A 19,231-nucleotide genomic window follows, 5' to 3' on the forward strand; every position below is an offset into this window, starting at 1 on the left:
GGTAAAAACTTTACTTATAAATTCTATTAATTTGTATACACTTTCAGGGGGTAGGAGGGTAGAGGTTATAAACAATGTAAATGTTTTTTTAAACAGGATTAACATACTGTATGAATTTTCTGGGGTTGCAGCATCTGGATCGAGGAAAACAGCGATCCATCGACGTACAAGCAAACAAATTAGTAGAGTTTAAGCTACAATTTCTGTACTTATCTTTGAATAAAAAGAGTGTGTAAACATTCAGTTTAATCCGTATAGTTTTCAAATTTTTTTTTCACTCAACATTCCATAAAAATAAATTCATTTTTACCGAAATTGACTTTCAGCGAATCAATAAACTGGTCGAAAAATAAGCAGAGTTGGGACAGTCGAAACACCGACTGAATTTTTAATGACTACTTTTCCATATTTACTCGTATTTGGACATACATAAATATGCAGTATATCTCTGCTCTACTGATAATTTGATGTAATTTAGGAATTTAGATGCTACGCCCACAGCTAACTAATAGCGAAATGGTAATTTTTTGCGTAATTTACGCGTTTATTGCGTTTACGCAATATCTAAAAACAGGGGAAACATTATGCAAATTAAATGACTTGCAAGCGATTAAAGAGTGAGAAATGATTATAGATGGAAATGGTGTCGGATATTGATAATAAATTCCATAATGAATTAGTTGATTATCGGCTAGAAAATATAATTGCGCACAAAATATCAATGCCGATAAATTGATAGCATTTTGTGGGAGTATTTTGCGTGTGTATTATCCAAAGGTATTTACACATAGCAACTATTTTTAGCTATATTTTGTTTCGCTGGCAGTAATATATTTTTAGGGATAATCAACCCATCGAAAATATATATCTGAGAATCAATTTTAAACTCGTTTTAAATATAGATTTATAGTGGTTTATTTCTATTTTCCATAAACGAATGTGTGGCTAAAAGTGTAGCCAATAAGGAATAAAGAGGAGATCTAATTCGATAGAGTAGAACAGAATATACATATATATTTAAAGTGGAATGGAATAGTAAAATATCAGGTATTCACTTATGTATTTTCTCTCCCATCCCATAATCTTTTCTTCATATTTTTCTTCTGCCTTATTCCGTTTTCCTTACACATTTCCACTAAACCTCCCATTTGAATTCATAAATTTGTTCGTTGACAAATCTCTTGCTTCTAGCCTTAGCTCTATTCATGCTCATCCTACCCACAGAAAAAGACAGACGTCTTCTTTGCATTTTCCACTCCTTCGGCCAGCCAAAAAGATGGACCATTTGGACACTTGAAATTAATGTTACATTAAGTTTGTGCCCCATTCTTGCCAGCACGGATTATGGCAAATGCAAATGATCTGAGCGTATACTAGAATAAATGCATGGCATTTAAAAATAATAATCTGCACAGCAACACATTAATTAATAGTTTTGACAGAATTTTGCACACATTTGTTATGGTGTGGGGGGACCCAGACCAGACTTCGTCTGGAGCGGTGGCACTGACATGAAATATGCATTTGGCATATTTAGTAGGTGTTTAGCCCGGGTATTTCTAGAATTTAATGACGCCAATTAATAATTGAGTCATTAATTTTGTGTTTCCTTTTCTATTGTACGCTGAATACAATTTAATTGGGCATAAATAATTGAGAATTCTGCTAAATTTAATTATAAAGAAATATATGTAAAGAGTGGTCTAGTATTTCGCTTTCATTGCGTTTTACCAGACGTTGGAGGAGCATTTTAGTCTGTCAATCAAATGTGGGAATGTTTGTCTCATCGTCGCATCGTTGGCAGCCAGATGGGGATGAGGTTGGATGAGGATGGATGGATGGATGTGGCTGTGTGTACTGGCCGTACTACGTGTGCTATATGCCTCTGCCGTTTGCCTGTCACAGAGAGGGAGAGTGATTGACAGGCACAAGTGAATGGGGTTCCCGGTCCCCTCCACCCGATCTGTGACCGAAATACGAGTACCATTCCGCACTCATATGCGTACTCATATCTGGCAAAAAGTAAACGCAAAGCACAGCAGAAATCTGTGGCCCACCCACCCACTCATTTGCATTCGAACTATGAGTGGAGGGAATTACGATACTTGTATATGCATTTCTCTTCTTCTTTTTTTTTTTTCGATGGTTCAACGTACTCTTAGCTCGGGTGATTTTCCGCATATTATATTCTATGCATGGGCCAAGTGCCTGCAGAACGTTGGCAGCCCTGTGCTCCCTGTGCTAAGGCTCTCCTGCCAAAAAAAAAGTTCTCAATTTTTCTTTTGGCTTGTTTGCCTTCGTGTCTGGGAATTGTCGGGGGTCTTCAGTTGGACGGGACAGATTGGACAACACCGGCACCATATAAATCTAGACCGGTCTCGGTCTCAGTCTTAGTCGCACTCTCAGTTCCAGTTACACTTTCACGCTCATGAGTCATGCCACATAAATCAACCCACAGACGTCTCTGCTGCTGGAACTCAACTCTCGCCTGTCAATATTTATTTTATTTCACATTTTTCGCCAGAAGTGGCACAAAAGTGCCCAGTCGAATGAGATCCATGGGTTGAGGCAGAGAATTGTCCGGCTACGGGAGAGCTGTCTGTTAATTGCACACTCAACTTTTTGGGGCCATGCCGTGGGAGGCAACACATTTTATTCGATTTTCAATAGATTCTTCCCTAGCTATAGAAGTTCTGTCCGTAGGTGCTTAAGTCCCAGCTTTAGGTTTTAGCCAATGATTATTGCAAGGCTTCAAGTTTTTAACGGGGAGCTTTGCGAGCAGTGGGGAAATGCTTTCTACGGACTTATGATGGGTTTAATAATCTGAAGAAGATCATTTCTGGATGCTGGAATTTGCAAGAAGAACATTTGTAATTAGAAACGGAAGGATGTGTCTAAAAGTCCTAGAAGCAGCCGGAAAAGTCTTCATGGATTCTCTCTTATCAGTTTATTATTGTGAAATTAATAATCTCCAGCCACCAGATTATACCAGTGCCCACTAAATGCCGTAGTCATGGTGCTGGCTGTAACTAGCTTCATAATATGTGCTGAATAAGCAATTTGTGTAGTATTTGCTGTGAAGTTGTCTGGTAGTGACACTGTAGTGGCTTCGGGAATATCTAAATGATAAGCTGTTTCAGATGTACTCCAGAAGTCGTTCTTTTCAGATATAAATCTTGAGTCAGCGTCTTTCATATTAAGGTTTTCATTATCATTCTTTGGAGTCCGTTTTTTCGTAGGAAACTGGGTGGGCCACCAACTTGTCTTGCTCGATGTTGTGAGACCAGGATCACTGGTTGTGCTCCTTCTTGTGGTGCTTGACAATGTGGTTTTTCTGGTGGTGCTCCGTTTTGTGGTGCTTGACAATGTGGTTTTTCTGGTAGAGCTAATTTCTGTGGTGCTGGTCTTTGTGGTCTTTCTGGTTGTGCTCCTTTCTGTGGTGCTGCTGGTATTTCCGGCTGTGTTCATTTGTGTGGTTTGCTTCTTCGGTTGCCTACTGGTGTACGGTGGTATATACATTGCAACGCATTTCTTTTTACCGCTCCACACATAGCCGTCCTTGCAGATGCACTTGTAGGCGAGCAAAAGGCGCGAATTTTCTTTCACTTTTTTCTGAAATTTACCACACTCTGGAAATGGAGTATTTCATATTTCATTCATTGTGATGTATTCGCGGACTTACTTCCTCCAAAAAAGGCAGTGAACGGCATCAAAGCTTGCAACAGCGATGGAAAACCCATGTTACCCTTTTACTGTACTCTAAATGTCAACTGTTTGGTTTTACCCTAAGTTTCTTTTTATTTTTGTGTGCTCGAAAATCAATTTGTCAAGCATTTTGGTAGGGGCGCATAAAATTTGTTGTTTCTGGTGCATTAGATACACTTCCATTTGTTTCTAGAGATGTTTTGGGTGCTGTAGAAAGAAATATGTGCTGAAGGTTTAATGAGACCGAGCTTCAGCTTGAATGAAAAATCTCCTGCCGGTGTTTATACCTGAATTCCCCACTCATTTCCCACCAGGAAGCGCAGCATTTCCATGACAGATAGTTCTCTTTTTGTGTGTGTGTGTGTGTGTGTGTGTAGAACATCGCCAAACATCTCTCAAGATGCTGCTGCCACTCACCATTCCAGGGGAGCACAGTCCTCGGGGGGGCACAGTCACAGTCCCCTCTTATCTGGGGCAGTGTGTGGCATAAGTTGCAAGTTGCAACACTCTCTTGAAGAATCCTCAAAAAATGCCAAGCCATGCTAAAATGATGGCACTCCCCTCGAGCGACATAAAAAATTCATTTCCAAAAGTTGTCCTTGAGATACGGGAGGATGGTAGGAAAGTTTTCATTTCATAATTTTCAGATCTTCTGCCACATAGTGGTGGGGGGGATTTTCCCCTCCCTCTGCTGCTCTGCTGCTCTTCTGATGGCAGATTGCGTTTGTCTGTTGCTGAATGGTATTTTGGAGCCTCACATGTCATTGATTATTCACACGTAGGAGAGGCGAAAGAAAGCTTCTCGGCGTTTCAGCTTTTCAGTTTTAACTTTCCCCGCCCGTTACGCATTCGCCTGCTGCATACTTTTCGGCATACGGGAATAGATCTTTGAACCCTTGAACTTTATGGCCCGGACGGACTTGGCCTTTACCTCATTGTTAATTGCTTTTTATGTGGGTTTCCTCGCATCGCATGTCTGTGTATGTGTGCCTGGGAGGACATGTCAAATATATCAGATAATGACTTTTTGCGGCTCCCTGCTAGCCATAATAATTGAGCGGTTTCTGGCACAGTCTCTTCTCTATCTCCAGTCGAAATTCAGTTCATTTGCCTGCTTTTGGCTCTTGTATCAGTCTTGGTTCTCGGCGCTTTTGCGGTTTTCAGCTGGCTTCGACATTAAAATGACCATTAAAATGTATTCTTGGACTTTCTTGAGTGTTTCGGATAGATTTGCTCCGCTCCTAACATTTTGACTGTGGCTCGTACAACTCACTGAATTCTGTGATGAAGGGGCCTTAACTAAAACTTTTCCACTACCAATTAAATTATGTGCTGAAAGCCCAAAACAAGCGATTGAGTTGCCCATAAAATTGTATTCATAATTGCAGAAGTTGACATAAAAAAAAAAAAAACTATTTGCACTAGGGAACTTATAACAACCCGTAAACATCCATGGTATTCCCTGCAAAATGTTTACACAAGCAGAAATATCGAAAGCTAATTTCGCTTATACCACAAAAGGAAAATGGGGGAGGCGGCAAGGCGGCAAGTCGGGGGAAACCGCATTGCATTGGGAATTGCATCTCCGCCGACAATCATCTACGGCAATCATCGAGGCAATTAGATGGCAAAGAACAGCATCAATTAAATGGTTGAATGCATTCAAAGTCGACCCTCAATGAGTGGAGCAAATTTCAAAGGCGTTTAATTAGAGGCAAGGCAGCTGCTGGGCTGGCACTGCGGTTGCCACAACGATAGTGCAGTGGCTTGGACAGTGGCAGGGGTAGGGGTAGCCCAGCACAACTCCCAGTGTGCTCCATAATAAAAACAATGTGCCGATGGCCAGGAGCTCAGCATAACGGAAAGGCAGAATATTCCTATGCTTGGCGTCTGGTGGAATTCCCACAAAAGTAGTTGGTAGGTCGGGTCGGGTTGGGTCTCAGGACAGCCAGGACAGGTGGCAGATGTGTATAAATTTTGTGCATGTGCCATGGAAATCCAGCGATTCGCAGGACTTACGCGGACCAAACATGCCACAGAAGGTGCGGATATGAATAGGGAGTTTGCGTGTGCTCAGCGCCCAAGGCGCGGACGACGACATTGACAAATGATGCCCGGCCATGGAACACACACACACACACACACACAGAAATCCGCATCAGTCCTCGTTCCCCGATCCGAACAATGTGCTGATTCTGGCAGGGGCTGGGGCAGGATGATGTGAATATTTGTGAACTCAGTGGGTCAACCCATCGCTCAGATCGCTTCTAAAATGTGCAGTGGAAAGGGCAACGACCAGGACTAACCAGTGCTGACCAGGGCAAGAATAACAATGCCATCAGAAAGTTCTTTGTTGCAGCACCAGCCTTGTCACAGTTGCAGCTGCATTTTATGTCCAAGAAAACTGCTCAGAGCCGTGTAAACTTTCGCCCCGAAACAGGGTTTCCCCTGAGAAATTTAAGCAAGGGTAACGGTCTAGATTTCATGAACTTGAAAGCATTCATTGGTGGCTTCTCCTAGATAAAATCACCCTGTATCCCATCCGCATTCAATAGCCATATTCCATATGTAGGAACTTTCACTATAGCGGCAGTTTGCAGTGCAAAATATATTGACAAAGTGGCCAACGGACGTGCCCCAGCACAGCCAATTCAATTTGCAATAAAAGTGTACAAGAAGTGTAGAGAAAAGAAGAGCAGACTACAGCAAATATGTAACAAGTAGAAGAGCTCTAAAAAGGTGGCAATAACTGCCGATAAACGACTGCTTGGCGTTGCGGCGGATAAGTTAACCCAATCTGAAAGACGAACAACTCCGTGGAGGAGAGGACCATTACACATGTGGGACACAAGTTTATCTCTACTCTGGAGTTTTTGAACTTCAACTTGTACTTCTTTTTGCAACGCGCTAATTTGTCAAGGAAAGTTTCGTCGTTGCTGTCTCTTGGTGGTGGGGTACTCTTCCTTGGTGGGTGCCGGGCATAATCCGACTTGTCTGCAAGTGACAAAGTTGCCAGACTTTCGAAATCTCACCAGCAGAGCTGAGGACATTATGCAAATGAAAAATTGTCTAACATTTGCATTGCCAAGCAGCAGGCAGCAGGTAAATGCCAGGGTTAAAGAAAACAGCCACCTCTCCTCCTCCGTTCTTGCTGCTGTTTCCACTTTGAGCAGCAAGCAAAATGCCATTCCGAATATGAAACTCAGCCACAGAGTTGCTCTTGTGCGTCAGCGAAAAGGAATCAAAGTCAAATTTGCATTTCACTTGGCATTTCCATTTCCCCCATATTTATTTACACTTTTCCATCTCTGCATATCCATCATCTGCAGTGCATATGTTCCGTTTCGGCTGCAGTTGGAGCAAAATATCTCTGACTGCAGCCCCGCGACTTGGGCTTGATTTTGAATAAGCGTTGCCCTTGGAGTAATACTGGGACTACCAGCTTTGCCAGCTAAACGACCTCGAAAACATTTAATCCGGATTGAGGCACTTAGGTGTTTAATGCAAGTTTGAAGTGTTGCCATTGAAAAAGGGATGACTATTGTACATGTCCAAGGAGAGGATAGAGAGAGAAAAAATATATGTAACTAAGAATGGCCCAACTCGGAAGCCGCAAACGGGTTACAAATTTAAGGTTCAAGGCCAAAAACTTTATTACCTCTCGTTAAAGATGATGAAGGGGAAGGAGTCCTCCTCTACCCTTTACTCAAAGAGAAAAACAGACACTGTAACAAATGAAAAGCTGAATGGGAGGGAGATTTGTATGTGTGTTTCAGCTGCACGAGCTGACATTGACCTTGACATGTGGCAAGCCGTAGCCGTAAAGTTTCCCTAAATATTCATGAAGCAGGCGCAGCCGCTGCCGCCAGTATATCATCTCAATTGCAGGACCTGCTACTGGGAAAGGTAAAAAAAAGGGGAAAAGTGGTGCTCTCTGCACTCATTTCGAGCTCAAATCACTTCCGCTGTGCGCACAGGAAATGAGCAGGCAGCCATATTGGCTGCCTAGACTGACAAATGCAGGCACTCCTCTCACACCACTCCACTCCACGCCACTCTTCACTTATCTCATTCCCGTTACGCCTTGTCTGGGCTCGAGTCGGATGGTCTGGCATACGCACACGTGCTGTTGTTGCATGCCACACATTGTTGCTGCTGCTGCTGGCGGATGTTGGCAATTTCATTGCAACTTCCGCAGAATGTCGACAAGAGAGAGAGAGAGAGAGAGCGAGCATTGGCGGAAGAGTTAAGTTTCTTTTAATTCTCAACATAAGCGAAACGCGCCCGCAGGCAACAATATTCGCATAAGGGGCAGGCAAAGGGCGGGGGGAAACCGCTAAAGAAAGTGGGTAAAGTGCGTGGTAAAGGAGGGTAAGTAAGCGACAGACAGGAATACACTTTGTGCTCATTTCCGTTGCATAATAAATGGCGGATGCGTGGAGAGTTGGTCGATAGCGATGCCAAAGGATATGAACTAAATGTATGACCCCTGTAGGACAGATAGCCTCAAGGACCCTGGGAGTATGGTGTTGGGAGGAGGCGAGCTCATATTGGTAGCTTATATTGATACATTTTGAATGTGAAGCTATGAATGGGGTGGGATATAAAGATAAACTTCTTGTTAATTGTGTATTTATACACTAAACTTAATTTTCTGTGCTGTGGTTAGTAGCATATCAAGTATATCTTCAGTCACAGTCACCGTTCTTCTAATAGAAACCGCAGCTCAAGTCTTTCCCAAAAAAATCTAAATAAGATCTAAATATGTATACTGAATAGAGAGAGTCATTATTCTATTTTCTGCATTCTAGGATATTTAAAAGTCGACTCGACCCAAAGATTTTTCTCCATTATTTTTCTTATATTTTTTTAAAATGTCGAATTGATTGGCTGCTGCCGTTGGTATCTGAGCCCCCTGTGGCCCTGGGGCTCCATGTTCACATGTGTTGCAGATTCTTCAATCTTTCGGTGTCTTCTTTTTATCTGTTGCTCCTTCCACATTCTTCCCACTCTCCACTCTCCACTCCGTACAGACTGTGCGCGGAAATGAAAACGAAATTAAAATGAAAATTTAACATATACATCTCAATATCTCTGTGTGTGCGCGTGTGAGTGTGTGTGTGTGTGAGTGTGGCTGTTTCCGGCAGGGCTGCCATCATGTTGCAAGCGCAATTAAACGAATAGGAAACGCGCATGGCCCCCCGTGCGGGTAAGCCTTGAGGATAAGTGCAATTGTATTTGTTTGCCGTAGTCCACAGTCGCGTAGTTCCCTCATATTGTATCTGCATCCGTGTCTCCACAGCGATGCCTTTGTATGCTGTATCTGCCGCATCTGTAACTTTATCTGTGTATATTGTGCATGTGCAGTTGATATTTACAGATAAACAGTTGGGTTCAACATGCTGGGGCCACTCAGCACTCTGATCCTCTGGGGTGGGTGTACGACTACGACTATGAGTATGTGGGTTTGAGGAGGTTGTGGGTCACCTACGATTTGATTGTTTTTACGCGTGTGGTTTCCCCTTGACTCTCTGGCTTCAGCCCAGCTTCTCTCTCTACCCAGCCACTCCACTCCTGCCGCTGACCCTCCTGTGGTAGTGCCCTTTGGGGCAGCAGCAAAAGGAAGTTGAAAGCAAACACGTGCGTGCCCCCAGCTGACAATGCCATTGTCATGGCTAGCTGCACTCTCTGTTGATTTTAATTATAGAAAAATGTTTATTCTACAAATTGTATAAATACATTTTTGTTTCAAGTGAAGAGCACAGTTTGCCATTTGTTTATATTTTATACAATTAAATATATATGTATAAATCTTAGCTAGAATAATAATAAAAATTCACACACTATAGTGTGAATTTTATAGTGGTAAAGCAGCTGCAGTGACCTCCCAAATAATATATAGAATTTATGCCAAGAAAGGTAAAATGTGAACTACATTTTTGATTGTATCTTTCGCTCTTTAGTGCCCCCGATCCTGCTATAGCTATGCATAGTTTTTGCCTGTGGTTTATTTATGCCAAACCATTTGTTGTATTGCCAAACAATGACATCTCCCTGACCAGGCATTCAATGGGCGCTATGAGAAACAAAAAATACGAAAAAAAAGCGGGAAACCAGTTTGTGGTTAACCATTGAACTACATTCCATATAAACTGAAAGGCCCCTAAATTACTGGCAATTGTTGACTCTGTTTCCTGTTTTTTTTTTGCTTCTCTATTTCACATTTGAATGCGTTTAATTGGTTTTTACTTTTGCATCGGAATGCAGCTGCATCGCCAGCAATTTGAAATCGATTTCAATAAATAGGGTTTTTGCTACGTTTGCTGCACACCGCAAAAATGTTGGCCAGTGCCAGGCAAACAGTAGAGTAGAAGAATTATATAAAGCCAATTAAGGGAATTGTGCAATGCGAACTGTAATTTGTAGGGGCTACATATTATGCCCAGGAGTTCAGCTGGGGATGATGTGAGGAGGAGGATCAGTGCAAATGAATGGTAATATATTCCAATTCTGATTCAGATTCTCAGATTCAGATTCCTTGCTCACATACACACACACACACACACACACAGTAAAAGGAGTGGGCAATCGCTTTGATAAACACCTTGCTGCTGCTGCTGTCTCAAGGTCACAAATACTGTGAGAAGTTTTTCGCATTGGGATTCACTCTCAAAAGAACAAAAAAAAAAAAAGGCAATATCTTTGGAATACCCGGAGAGCGACGGCTATAGGGCGTTCTACATAAGCAGCTTTTCTTTTGTTATGTGGAACGCCCGCACGTCTTTTTCTAGGGACACGGCTTAGTCGGGGTCGGATGGAAATGTACTCGTATGAGAAAGGATGCTCCTTCTGCTGCTGCTGCTGCTACCATGGCAGCCAGCACCACCACAAGGAAGGATAACCCACCTGGGTGGAACTTTTTCAAAGGACTCACGTGGTGTATTTTTTTTTTTATTAAAAGCGGATGGAACATTTTTTCATGTCTCAAGTTTAGAATAAATTAAATTCTATGCGCTCGCTGCTATTTTCGGTTTATTAATTTGCGAAATACAGTTTTATGTCTTGGAAAAGTTCGTTGATTACAATTTTGTGTGTTGCGGTGAGGTGATGCCTTTCCCGTTCCCGTTCTCCTTTGATAAACCAAATCCAATCAAAGGTAATTCCCTTTTGAGTGACACTCAATTCTCGAGTCTGTCTGCTTTCGTTTGTAATTATTTGCCCCTGAGTGTATTCCCTTTTTGTTTTTTGCTGTGCCTTCCTTTTGAGTTTGAGGGGCTTACATTGATGGACATTAGGCAATTACAGGGGAAAGAGCCCGACAAAGCAATTAAAGTTGTACAGAAACAAGTGATGGGAAAAGATGAAGGTGCTTCTGGTGCTTCTACTTCATCTTGTGGGTCCTTCAGGGCTGATGTCGATGGGAATCAATGGACTTGAATGATGTAGGCTTCAGGGCTGATGCCTAAATTTCACTGATTGACACGCAACTGATTTGATTTGAGGGTTTTTTTATCTTCTTTTGGTAGAGAAATCGAAGTTAATGTGTCTTAAATTCTTCAATACTTTTTACAGCTTCATTTAAACTTCTTCTCTATGATGTGGAACTTCAAAGCCAACTTTACTCCCCACTTTTACTCTTAATATGCTAATCCAAGTGCCATTTAATTCTGAATTCAATTCGCTGCCATTCAGGCGTTCAAAACACGAGCTCTCCGTCCGTCCTCCTACTTACAACCGATTTATTTAGTAAAGCCAATGCCTTGGCCGCTCTTTCACATGTCAGATCTTGAATGCGGCCACGCCTACCACCCAAGAATTTTTGGGCCAGCCTCCTAATGAATGCCTGACCGCCGCCGGCTCATTGAACTGAGGCAGAGACAGCGACGGTGGCCACAGCCACGGCGCCTGAAGGAAACCGAAAGAGAGGAGCTAACATCTCAAGTGGTTTATGGCTACCCTCCCCTTACCCTCCCCTCTGCTGTGGCCACCCCTTTGTGCACTGTACAGTGAACACACATATCGAACGATAATGCGTTTGTTTTGATTAATTAGCAAACAATGCGGTCCTTTGTATTCCTCGAAGATGGGTGGAAGCTGGGCCGGGTCGGGTTTGATTTGAGTGTGATTAGCAGGCCTTTCATTTCGGTTGTTTCAGCCCCAAAAAGAGGGGGCTGGCTCATGAGTGATTATTACCGGCATTGTTTATGCTTTTTGGGGCTTGTCTCTCACTCAATTGAATGGCCCAAAGCTTAATGCAATCAAAGGAACTAGCTTTAATGAATTAATTAATAATAGAATTTCGTTCAGGCAATTTCTGTGTATGATTCTCTTGCTTTCCTTCTATAATTATATGGTCGAGTATATCAACGAATTTCAAATATGTTTTAATCGACATAAATATTTTCCAGCAAGTGTCTAAACTTTCCCGAACATGAGGCTGAAAATAGACATGGCCCAAAAAGAAAAGCTGAAACTGAGAAGTACAAGCTGTCACAGATAGCCTAATTAGGCAAGAATTTTAAATCATTTGCTACACGTGTGTGGGTGCGGGTCCGGGTGTGGGTGTGTGCTCTAGAGCCCCTGCTATATTTTCTTTTGAATATTTCGGCAAATTTTCTGCTTGCATTGGGTCTCAGAAAAAGGACCCCAAAATAGGCCACGAAAACAAACACCAAGAGCGGGGGAGAAAGACAGGAATAGCAGACAGAAAGTGGGTTGCTTCCCATCATACATATGAGTACTCGCATAAGTGGGCACTGGCACATCCGTTGCACGTGCCACAGACTCAACAAAGTCCTATGCCCATACTCGACCCAAGAAGTCTCCTCTGCCAAGCAGTTCGAGACCGAGTCGTCCCCAGTTTGGGTCTGGGTGTGTGTCCTGGGAGGCTGGCTTGGAGGGTGCTTCGGTGCCAGATGCCAGATGCCAATGCCGCGATGCCTGGCAACACGACCTTGTTATCATAATCGAGTGATTGGTGCTGCCATTGTTGCTTTTTCTGTTTGCCGGCACCCATTCAAGTGTAAACATTTTAATATTTCTAATAAAAGCAAAAAATTCCTCTCATTCGACTTTCGCCTCCATCGTAGACTTTACAACACGCGCCGTGTGCCCCAGCCCAAGGGTTCGGAGTGGCGTCCGTCGGTGTCTTTCCTTTATCGCCTGTTTGAATTCAGCTCGATTTCATTTCCGCTCAAATAAATTTTGAAAATTTTTTTTGTTTTGTGTTAGAGCAATGAATGAATGGAATGACAGGATAGGAGGAGATGGTACAATTAACCTGAATGCGAACGAGCTTTGCTCCACTCCAAGGGTAATTGGAAATTATTATACGAGCATGGCACACGGAGTGACGGAATGGCAGGGACTGGGGCATGGATGCGCGTGGCCCATTATGCCTGGCAATTGAACTGTGAAAATGGAGCAACGAGTTTCAAATCGTTGCCGAATTATAAAGCTATGACAAGAAAATATTCAAATATATATGCATTACTCATTCTTCTCGAGTTACAGATAATAATATTCATTTAATTAAATGTTTAGAATTTCAAAAATAATAAGATTAGCTGTGGAAGTGAAATTTGAAATTTGAGTTCTGTAATTCTGAAAGGAATTAGTTGTCTTCTATTATTATTATTATTATTATTATTATTATTATTATTATCATCTTTAGCAATAGAGCAACTGGAAATGTGGAAACTAGAATTGCAATAAATAATATTAGGTCTCGAAAATGTTCACTCAAGTCTACAGTGATTCTTTCCACCGTAAAAATCAAATACAATCAAATCGAATCGAATGTATTTCGCATTCAAACCACCCACGGGGAATAGTCACAACCCATATCATACATTTCCAAATCACTGAACTTGGTTAACGATTGGACTGCACAGTACAGACAATGTTAAACCTCGTTCCCTTTCCCTCTAATTGCTAATGCATTCATCAAAATTCGGGACACTCAAACACATACCAAAAAGCGGAGACATTTCACACCTGTTACACATGACAAGGGGATACGACACCAGAGCCCGAAAACGAGGGACGACACAACTGTTGGAAGTTGAACCTTTCTTTTGGTTAATTAGCAGACAGAGGACGATGTTCTTGCCGTCGTCATCGTTGTCGTTGTCGTCGTCTGGTCTGATTTGGCTTTGTCTGGTGGTGACGGTGGCACTGGCAACTGGCACCTGTCTTCGAAGACGTTTCTGCCAGTTCAGTGAACTCGAATTTGAAAATCCATCAAGGTGGTTCCCCCAGAAGTGGACACTTGGAATACTGACGAGCTAACGAAGTTGCTGCTCGGCCAGTTTCGTACAGTTTATTGAACTTGAAGTGTAAATCTGACCACTAGCAATCAATCACGGCGACAGGTAAACGCCTGCCATGAAATCTAACGGGGATAGCGACGGCTTGAAGGCCACAACTAAGCCATCAATCAAAGGCTTTGACAATAACCTGAGCAACCCCATCCGATTCTTTGGCCTACTGGAATTCAATCAATGTGATACAAGCAATTTTGAAAATTCATAAGTATGTGCGAAAGCCTTGACAAAATTGGAATTTTCTTGTAGGGAAAATGGGCGGCAGCATAGGAAATTTACCATCTAAATTGAAAATTCAACTCAAATGATATGCAAAGTAAACAGAGAGTGGGCGCAGGGGCCAGGGATATGGATATGCGTGTGGCAACAGGAAAAAGAGATGAAACGATGAGGAGGAGGCAGATCCGCAAACAGAATCCAAACAAATGAAATGAGTGCGAAAAGTTTGTGGGAATCTTTTGTAACCAAAACTTGATTAAGTTTTCTGGGGGTTTAAGTGGAATGTGCGACCACTAGTTGACAAAAGGCGTCTTTGGGTTGCCAGGCAATAGATTGAATTGAAAAGGGAAGGGACTTGGAGGGAGGGCACAAATGATGTGAGAGGGAGTAAATTAAGGTTGATTGAAGGAGTGTGGTGGGTACTAATAAATTAAATTAAGTGCTATTGGCATGCTAATTGATATTGTTTTAATGTTGGATACGTTTTTAGCCAGAAATATGCCTTCATGTAGTCTGATTAAATTGCCTTAAATTTAATCTATATTATATGTAAAGAAAATACTTACGAATTAGATGAATACCTACTCAATTATGCACATATCTCTCTTTGTTTATTACTATACCCCTTAATCACGATACCTCTCATCAATTACCGAGACACTCCACTCCACCTCCACTCCACTCCACTGCAATGGAGCAAAACTCTCTCTCAATATTTCTCCAACACCTTGAACAAACTCTGAGTGACTGCAATCAGCATGAGTGTCACGCAAATGCAGTTAGCTTATTTTATTGACCAATTTTCATTTACACATTTGGTGAGGGATACACCAGATACACCAGGAATATTACCATTTGACCAGAAAAAACCACCCAAATGTTGATTTAAGCAAATTGAAATGACACGACACGCTACTTCTAATTGCCGGACAGAAGTGACTGGGGGGATTGGATATAAGGACTTATGAACTTTTGTCCATCTAAGAATTCATATTCGCAACACGTCTCGTCTCTGTGTGCTTCGGGGTCTCTGTGCAAATGACTGGGGGATGTTGATCATTTGAATGGCTGGGATAGATGAAATCGCTGGATGGTTGGATGGGATGAACCGATTCAGATTAGGTTTACAATTTTCAGGCTGAAAGGCGCTGATTTATGGCCATTTGCTGGCCAAGGCTATTGCCAGTCTGCGGTCATGGGCGTTCATCGTCTCTCGCGATGTAGACCTGGCTAACACCCCGCCCACACTCACACCCACAATAGAAGGCCTTGGCCAAGTGTCTGGGTGGCGTCTACCGTCTACCCCTAAGTGCCGTTTATCTCTAAGGCTAACTACTCCTTTGGGTGTCTGCCGGGAATTAGCGCCTGTTGTTTGTCTCCTTTTCCTGTTCGTATAAAAAATAGAAGAGCACAGAATAGGATATCTTGGAAAGCAAAAGGGCCAATCATACAAAAAAAGGACAAGGCGTCCCATAAAAAATTCATTCATAAAGTGGGTTTATCTTTTTCATTTATATCCATTTCTTCAGTCTACCTCGCTCCACCCCGTCTCACTCTTTCAGTGTCTCTGTCTCTCTGTGTTTATCTCTATCCCTGTCTCTCATCAAATTTAAGTTGATGTTTTTTTTCTCACATTTCGAGGGTTTTGAAGGCCGCCTTCAACGCGCCCTCAAGGCTGTCACATAATATTTGCCGAGATTTTTATGTGGATCCTGCGCGTGCTATTGGTTTCTGATTTTTGTTCTCCTTTTCTCCTTTTTTTCCCCTGCGTCCCAAAATGTTTTCTTTGCCTGTTTTGGGCTTTTTCTGGAGGCAGTTTTCTGCTTTAAGTTCGTATTGTACTTTGACAAAGTCGTTTTGCTTTGAATAATTGAATTATTTAACATTTCGAATGACTCGATTTGAGTCCTTTTATCTTTCGACCCGTGGCACACACCCACATCGATAATTAAAATTAATTGGCATTATTACTAATACTCGTAATTCGTTTTATATGTAGATGTTTTTATTCACTGGTAATTCTAATATGAACATTTACAGACTGTAATTCGAAGATAAATTAAACAAATGGTTCCTTATTCTAAGAATTTTGAGTTAAATTTAAATTATAATTAGCATATTTAAGGAAAGTAATCGGAAAATAAATTTGTTTGAGAGAGGAATGTAAATGGAATGTGAAGAAGTAGATTTCTTAACAAAGGAAATGCATTAAGATAGGTCTATCTATCTTTTATTTTGGAACCCCTCTCCCCTACCAGTTTGTTGTTCATTTTCGAATAGAATTTCTTCTCGTGTTTATCTTGTTTCCAGTAATTACTTAAACGAGATCTACGAAGCTGCGTATGTTGCTTATCGCACATTTCATGATATTTCATTTTTTTATATTACCCGCTGTTCTCTTTACTTTTATTCCTATTCTTTGCTTCTCAGGAACAGTTATGCGTTTAACTGCAGGTGCGAGTGTTTGAGTGCCAGAAAGTAAAGCAAACTCAACTTAAAATTTCATTTCTGAATAGAAATTCAGAAGAGTTTTTCCTTGATCAACGATTAGGTTTCCCCTTCCTCCAATACCCAGAAAATATTCTTTATATTTCATGGATTGTTAGGAACATTGAAAATCGTAATCTGCTTAGACCATAAAACTATTTATATTCTACTACAAATCACAAACCCCAATGGGTGCCGCCAGAGTTTATCCGAAAGCTGTCACAATTTTCTGGATCACAGTTTACTCAAATAACGAAACAAATCGGCTAACAATTACGTATACGTAAATTCCTCGCTAATTTTTGGCACAACATGTGGCATTATTAGAAATTCTGGGATTCGACACACGGACAAAGAGATTGGTTCCGACCGTCTGTCGACAATTTGCGGGGCATTTTGCAACATTTTTTTGGGCAGCAAGGCGGTCGAAAGTAGGCCAACTAGCTGGCCAAAGTGAACTCGGCGGCCATTTCGCTATGCTTTTCCGCTTTTCTGCTTTCACTTTGCAATTAAAACGCGACACACACAAATGGAAAAACAATGTTCTGCCGACTGCGGGGCATTAAGCGGCGACGATATACGAGTATGTGGCATGTATAGGAGGGAGACGGATTGGGACAGGGACTGGCACTGGCACTGGAACTGGGAGATTCAGTTGGAGTGGGTGTGGCAGGCGAAAAGTGTCGGGAAAAAGCCACAAGCATTCTCATTTGCATGCAAAATGGAGCAATGGACATGGAATGAAAACGTTTTGGTGAATCGGAATCCAAAACAAACAAAAACAAAAGGGAAAGAGAGAGAAAACAATAAAAATTAATAACTAAAGTTTGCAGGGCCTCTGTGGGAACAATTAGATTGGGGGAAACCAACTGGGAAATGCCAGGGAAAATGCCATGGAAAATGTTAAGGGGAAGGGAAGAGAATGTTAGTCGAATGCTTTCCTTTATGGAATGAGACACATTCAACCTTTATGAATTGGTGAGAGAAAAGCAAGGAAGGAATGAAGACCTTATTGACTTAATTCTCACTCGAGTGTTTCATTTGAAGTTATTTTAACAGGTGGTTTTATTTCTGGTTGTTCCCAAGAAAACTTTTGTGTAAATTTGGATAAGAAAATAGTCTTGGGTACTAAATATTTCATTGCTGCATTCGTTATATTTATTACTGAATAATTATCTAAAAAAAAAAACACCTACATACATATCTGTGGCATCTGCCAGCCCGTGAATGAAGCTAAAGATATAAAAATAACATAAAGTACCACTCTTAATTAAAACTACTTATACGTATAGCCTCACCAACCCCAAAACAAACAACCGCAAAGTAAAAGAAAACTGCTCATAAATCAAATTCTGTGGGACAAACACGACGGCAAAAAGTTAATTTGCCGAAAGATTCTTTCGGTTCTTGTTCGCCAACTTAACTTTTTCCACATGCTGCCAAAAGAAAGTCAAAATTTATACATGCCAAAAAAAAAAGCAAATTATGATAATGTGCCCCTCTCAGAGCACCGACTGCAGAAACATATTGAAATTCTCAGACAAACCAATTGTCATATTGGTTGTTCTTGTTCTGCGGGAGGCTGCCAAAGTACAATTTATGTCCCAAAAGACTCTGATAAGCGGAGAGATAAGTGACAAGTTACAAAAAATATATAAAATGAACCAAAAGAAAAGAATGAGAAAAATTGTGGAAAAATAATTTTTGAAGGTTTTTGTGATTGCACGCATAAAATATGGAGTGAGGGGAAATATTTTAATTGCGCATACGCCATGTGGGCTGTTGGTGGTGTTGACCCAGGACCAAGGGGGCCCTGAACCTAAATCATTCTGCAAGATTTGGGTCTGAGGGGATGGACGGTGGATGGTGGGTCCAACCATTAGGCAAAAGTGTCAAAGGCTGTGCCAGCGATAAAAACGTTTTCCCAGCAATTTATTTATGTCGATTTCCATTTCCATTTTGTTTTATTTCATTTCATTTTGCGTTTTATTTACCCAGCGACGGGCCTCGCCCTCGATATGCGATTTAGACACGCACCATTTGCCCATTTGCCAGAGTGGACATGAGGCGGTCTCGGTCGGTCTGGTCGAAGGCCCCCCCTAACTCAATTGCTCCATGGCTCAATCGCCATATGGATGGACGTTCCACGGCCTTTAGATTGTCACATAAATTAAACACAATTAAATTGGTTAAAGCGACTCGGACGCGATAAATGTCAGGCGGAGGAGTGTGTGAAGTAGTGGAGTAGTGGGATGGAATGGGATATATTCTTACAATATTTGTTATGGCTGGTCTTGCCTCAGGGGGGTTTTAGCAAATTAAAGAACAAGATGTAGTCGCCGCAAACAGCTGATTTTTTGGCGGCTATTCCAGGCTCTCTGCCACTGGAAAGCCGAACGGCAGAACAAGAGAGCGCGCGCGAAAAACTTTCGGAGTGCGAGAGCAACAGAGCGGCTCTTATCGCAAACTGTTAACAATATAACAGAGAACTTCTA

At 41.8% G+C, this 19,231-nt stretch overlaps 1 protein-coding gene across 1 annotated transcript; it reads right to left on the reverse strand.

Annotated features, from left to right (window-relative positions):
• Positions 1-2,678: 2,678 nt before the first annotated feature.
• On the reverse strand, positions 2,679-3,770 carry LOC111070932 (A-agglutinin anchorage subunit-like). The gene is made up of 2 exons (XM_022361989.2): positions 3,683-3,770; positions 2,679-3,629 (listed from the first exon to the last, which is right to left on the reverse strand). The coding sequence occupies exons 1-2, from the start codon at positions 3,738-3,740 to the stop codon at positions 2,962-2,964; spliced, it is 726 nt and encodes a 241-aa protein (XP_022217681.2). The 5' UTR covers positions 3,741-3,770; the 3' UTR covers positions 2,679-2,961.
• Positions 3,771-19,231: the final 15,461 nt, after the last annotated feature.

This window comes from Drosophila obscura, unplaced genomic scaffold (genome assembly GCF_018151105.1).
Source record: "Drosophila obscura isolate BZ-5 IFL unplaced genomic scaffold, ASM1815110v1 contig_208, whole genome shotgun sequence".
In the NCBI taxonomy this organism is placed as follows: Eukaryota; Metazoa; Arthropoda; class Insecta; order Diptera; family Drosophilidae; genus Drosophila; species Drosophila obscura.

What these genes read in the sequence shown, in the direction of transcription:
- LOC111070932 (XM_022361989.2), bottom strand. Translation starts at nt 3,740, where the DNA reads ATGGGTTTTCCATCGCTGTTGCAAGCTTTGATGCCGTTCACTGCCTTT. An exon ending in CACTGCCTTTTTTGGAGGAA is followed by an intron (nt 3,630 to 3,682) that starts GTAAGTCCGCGA and finishes CTCCATTTCCAG; the next exon opens with AGTGTGGTAAATTTCAGAAA.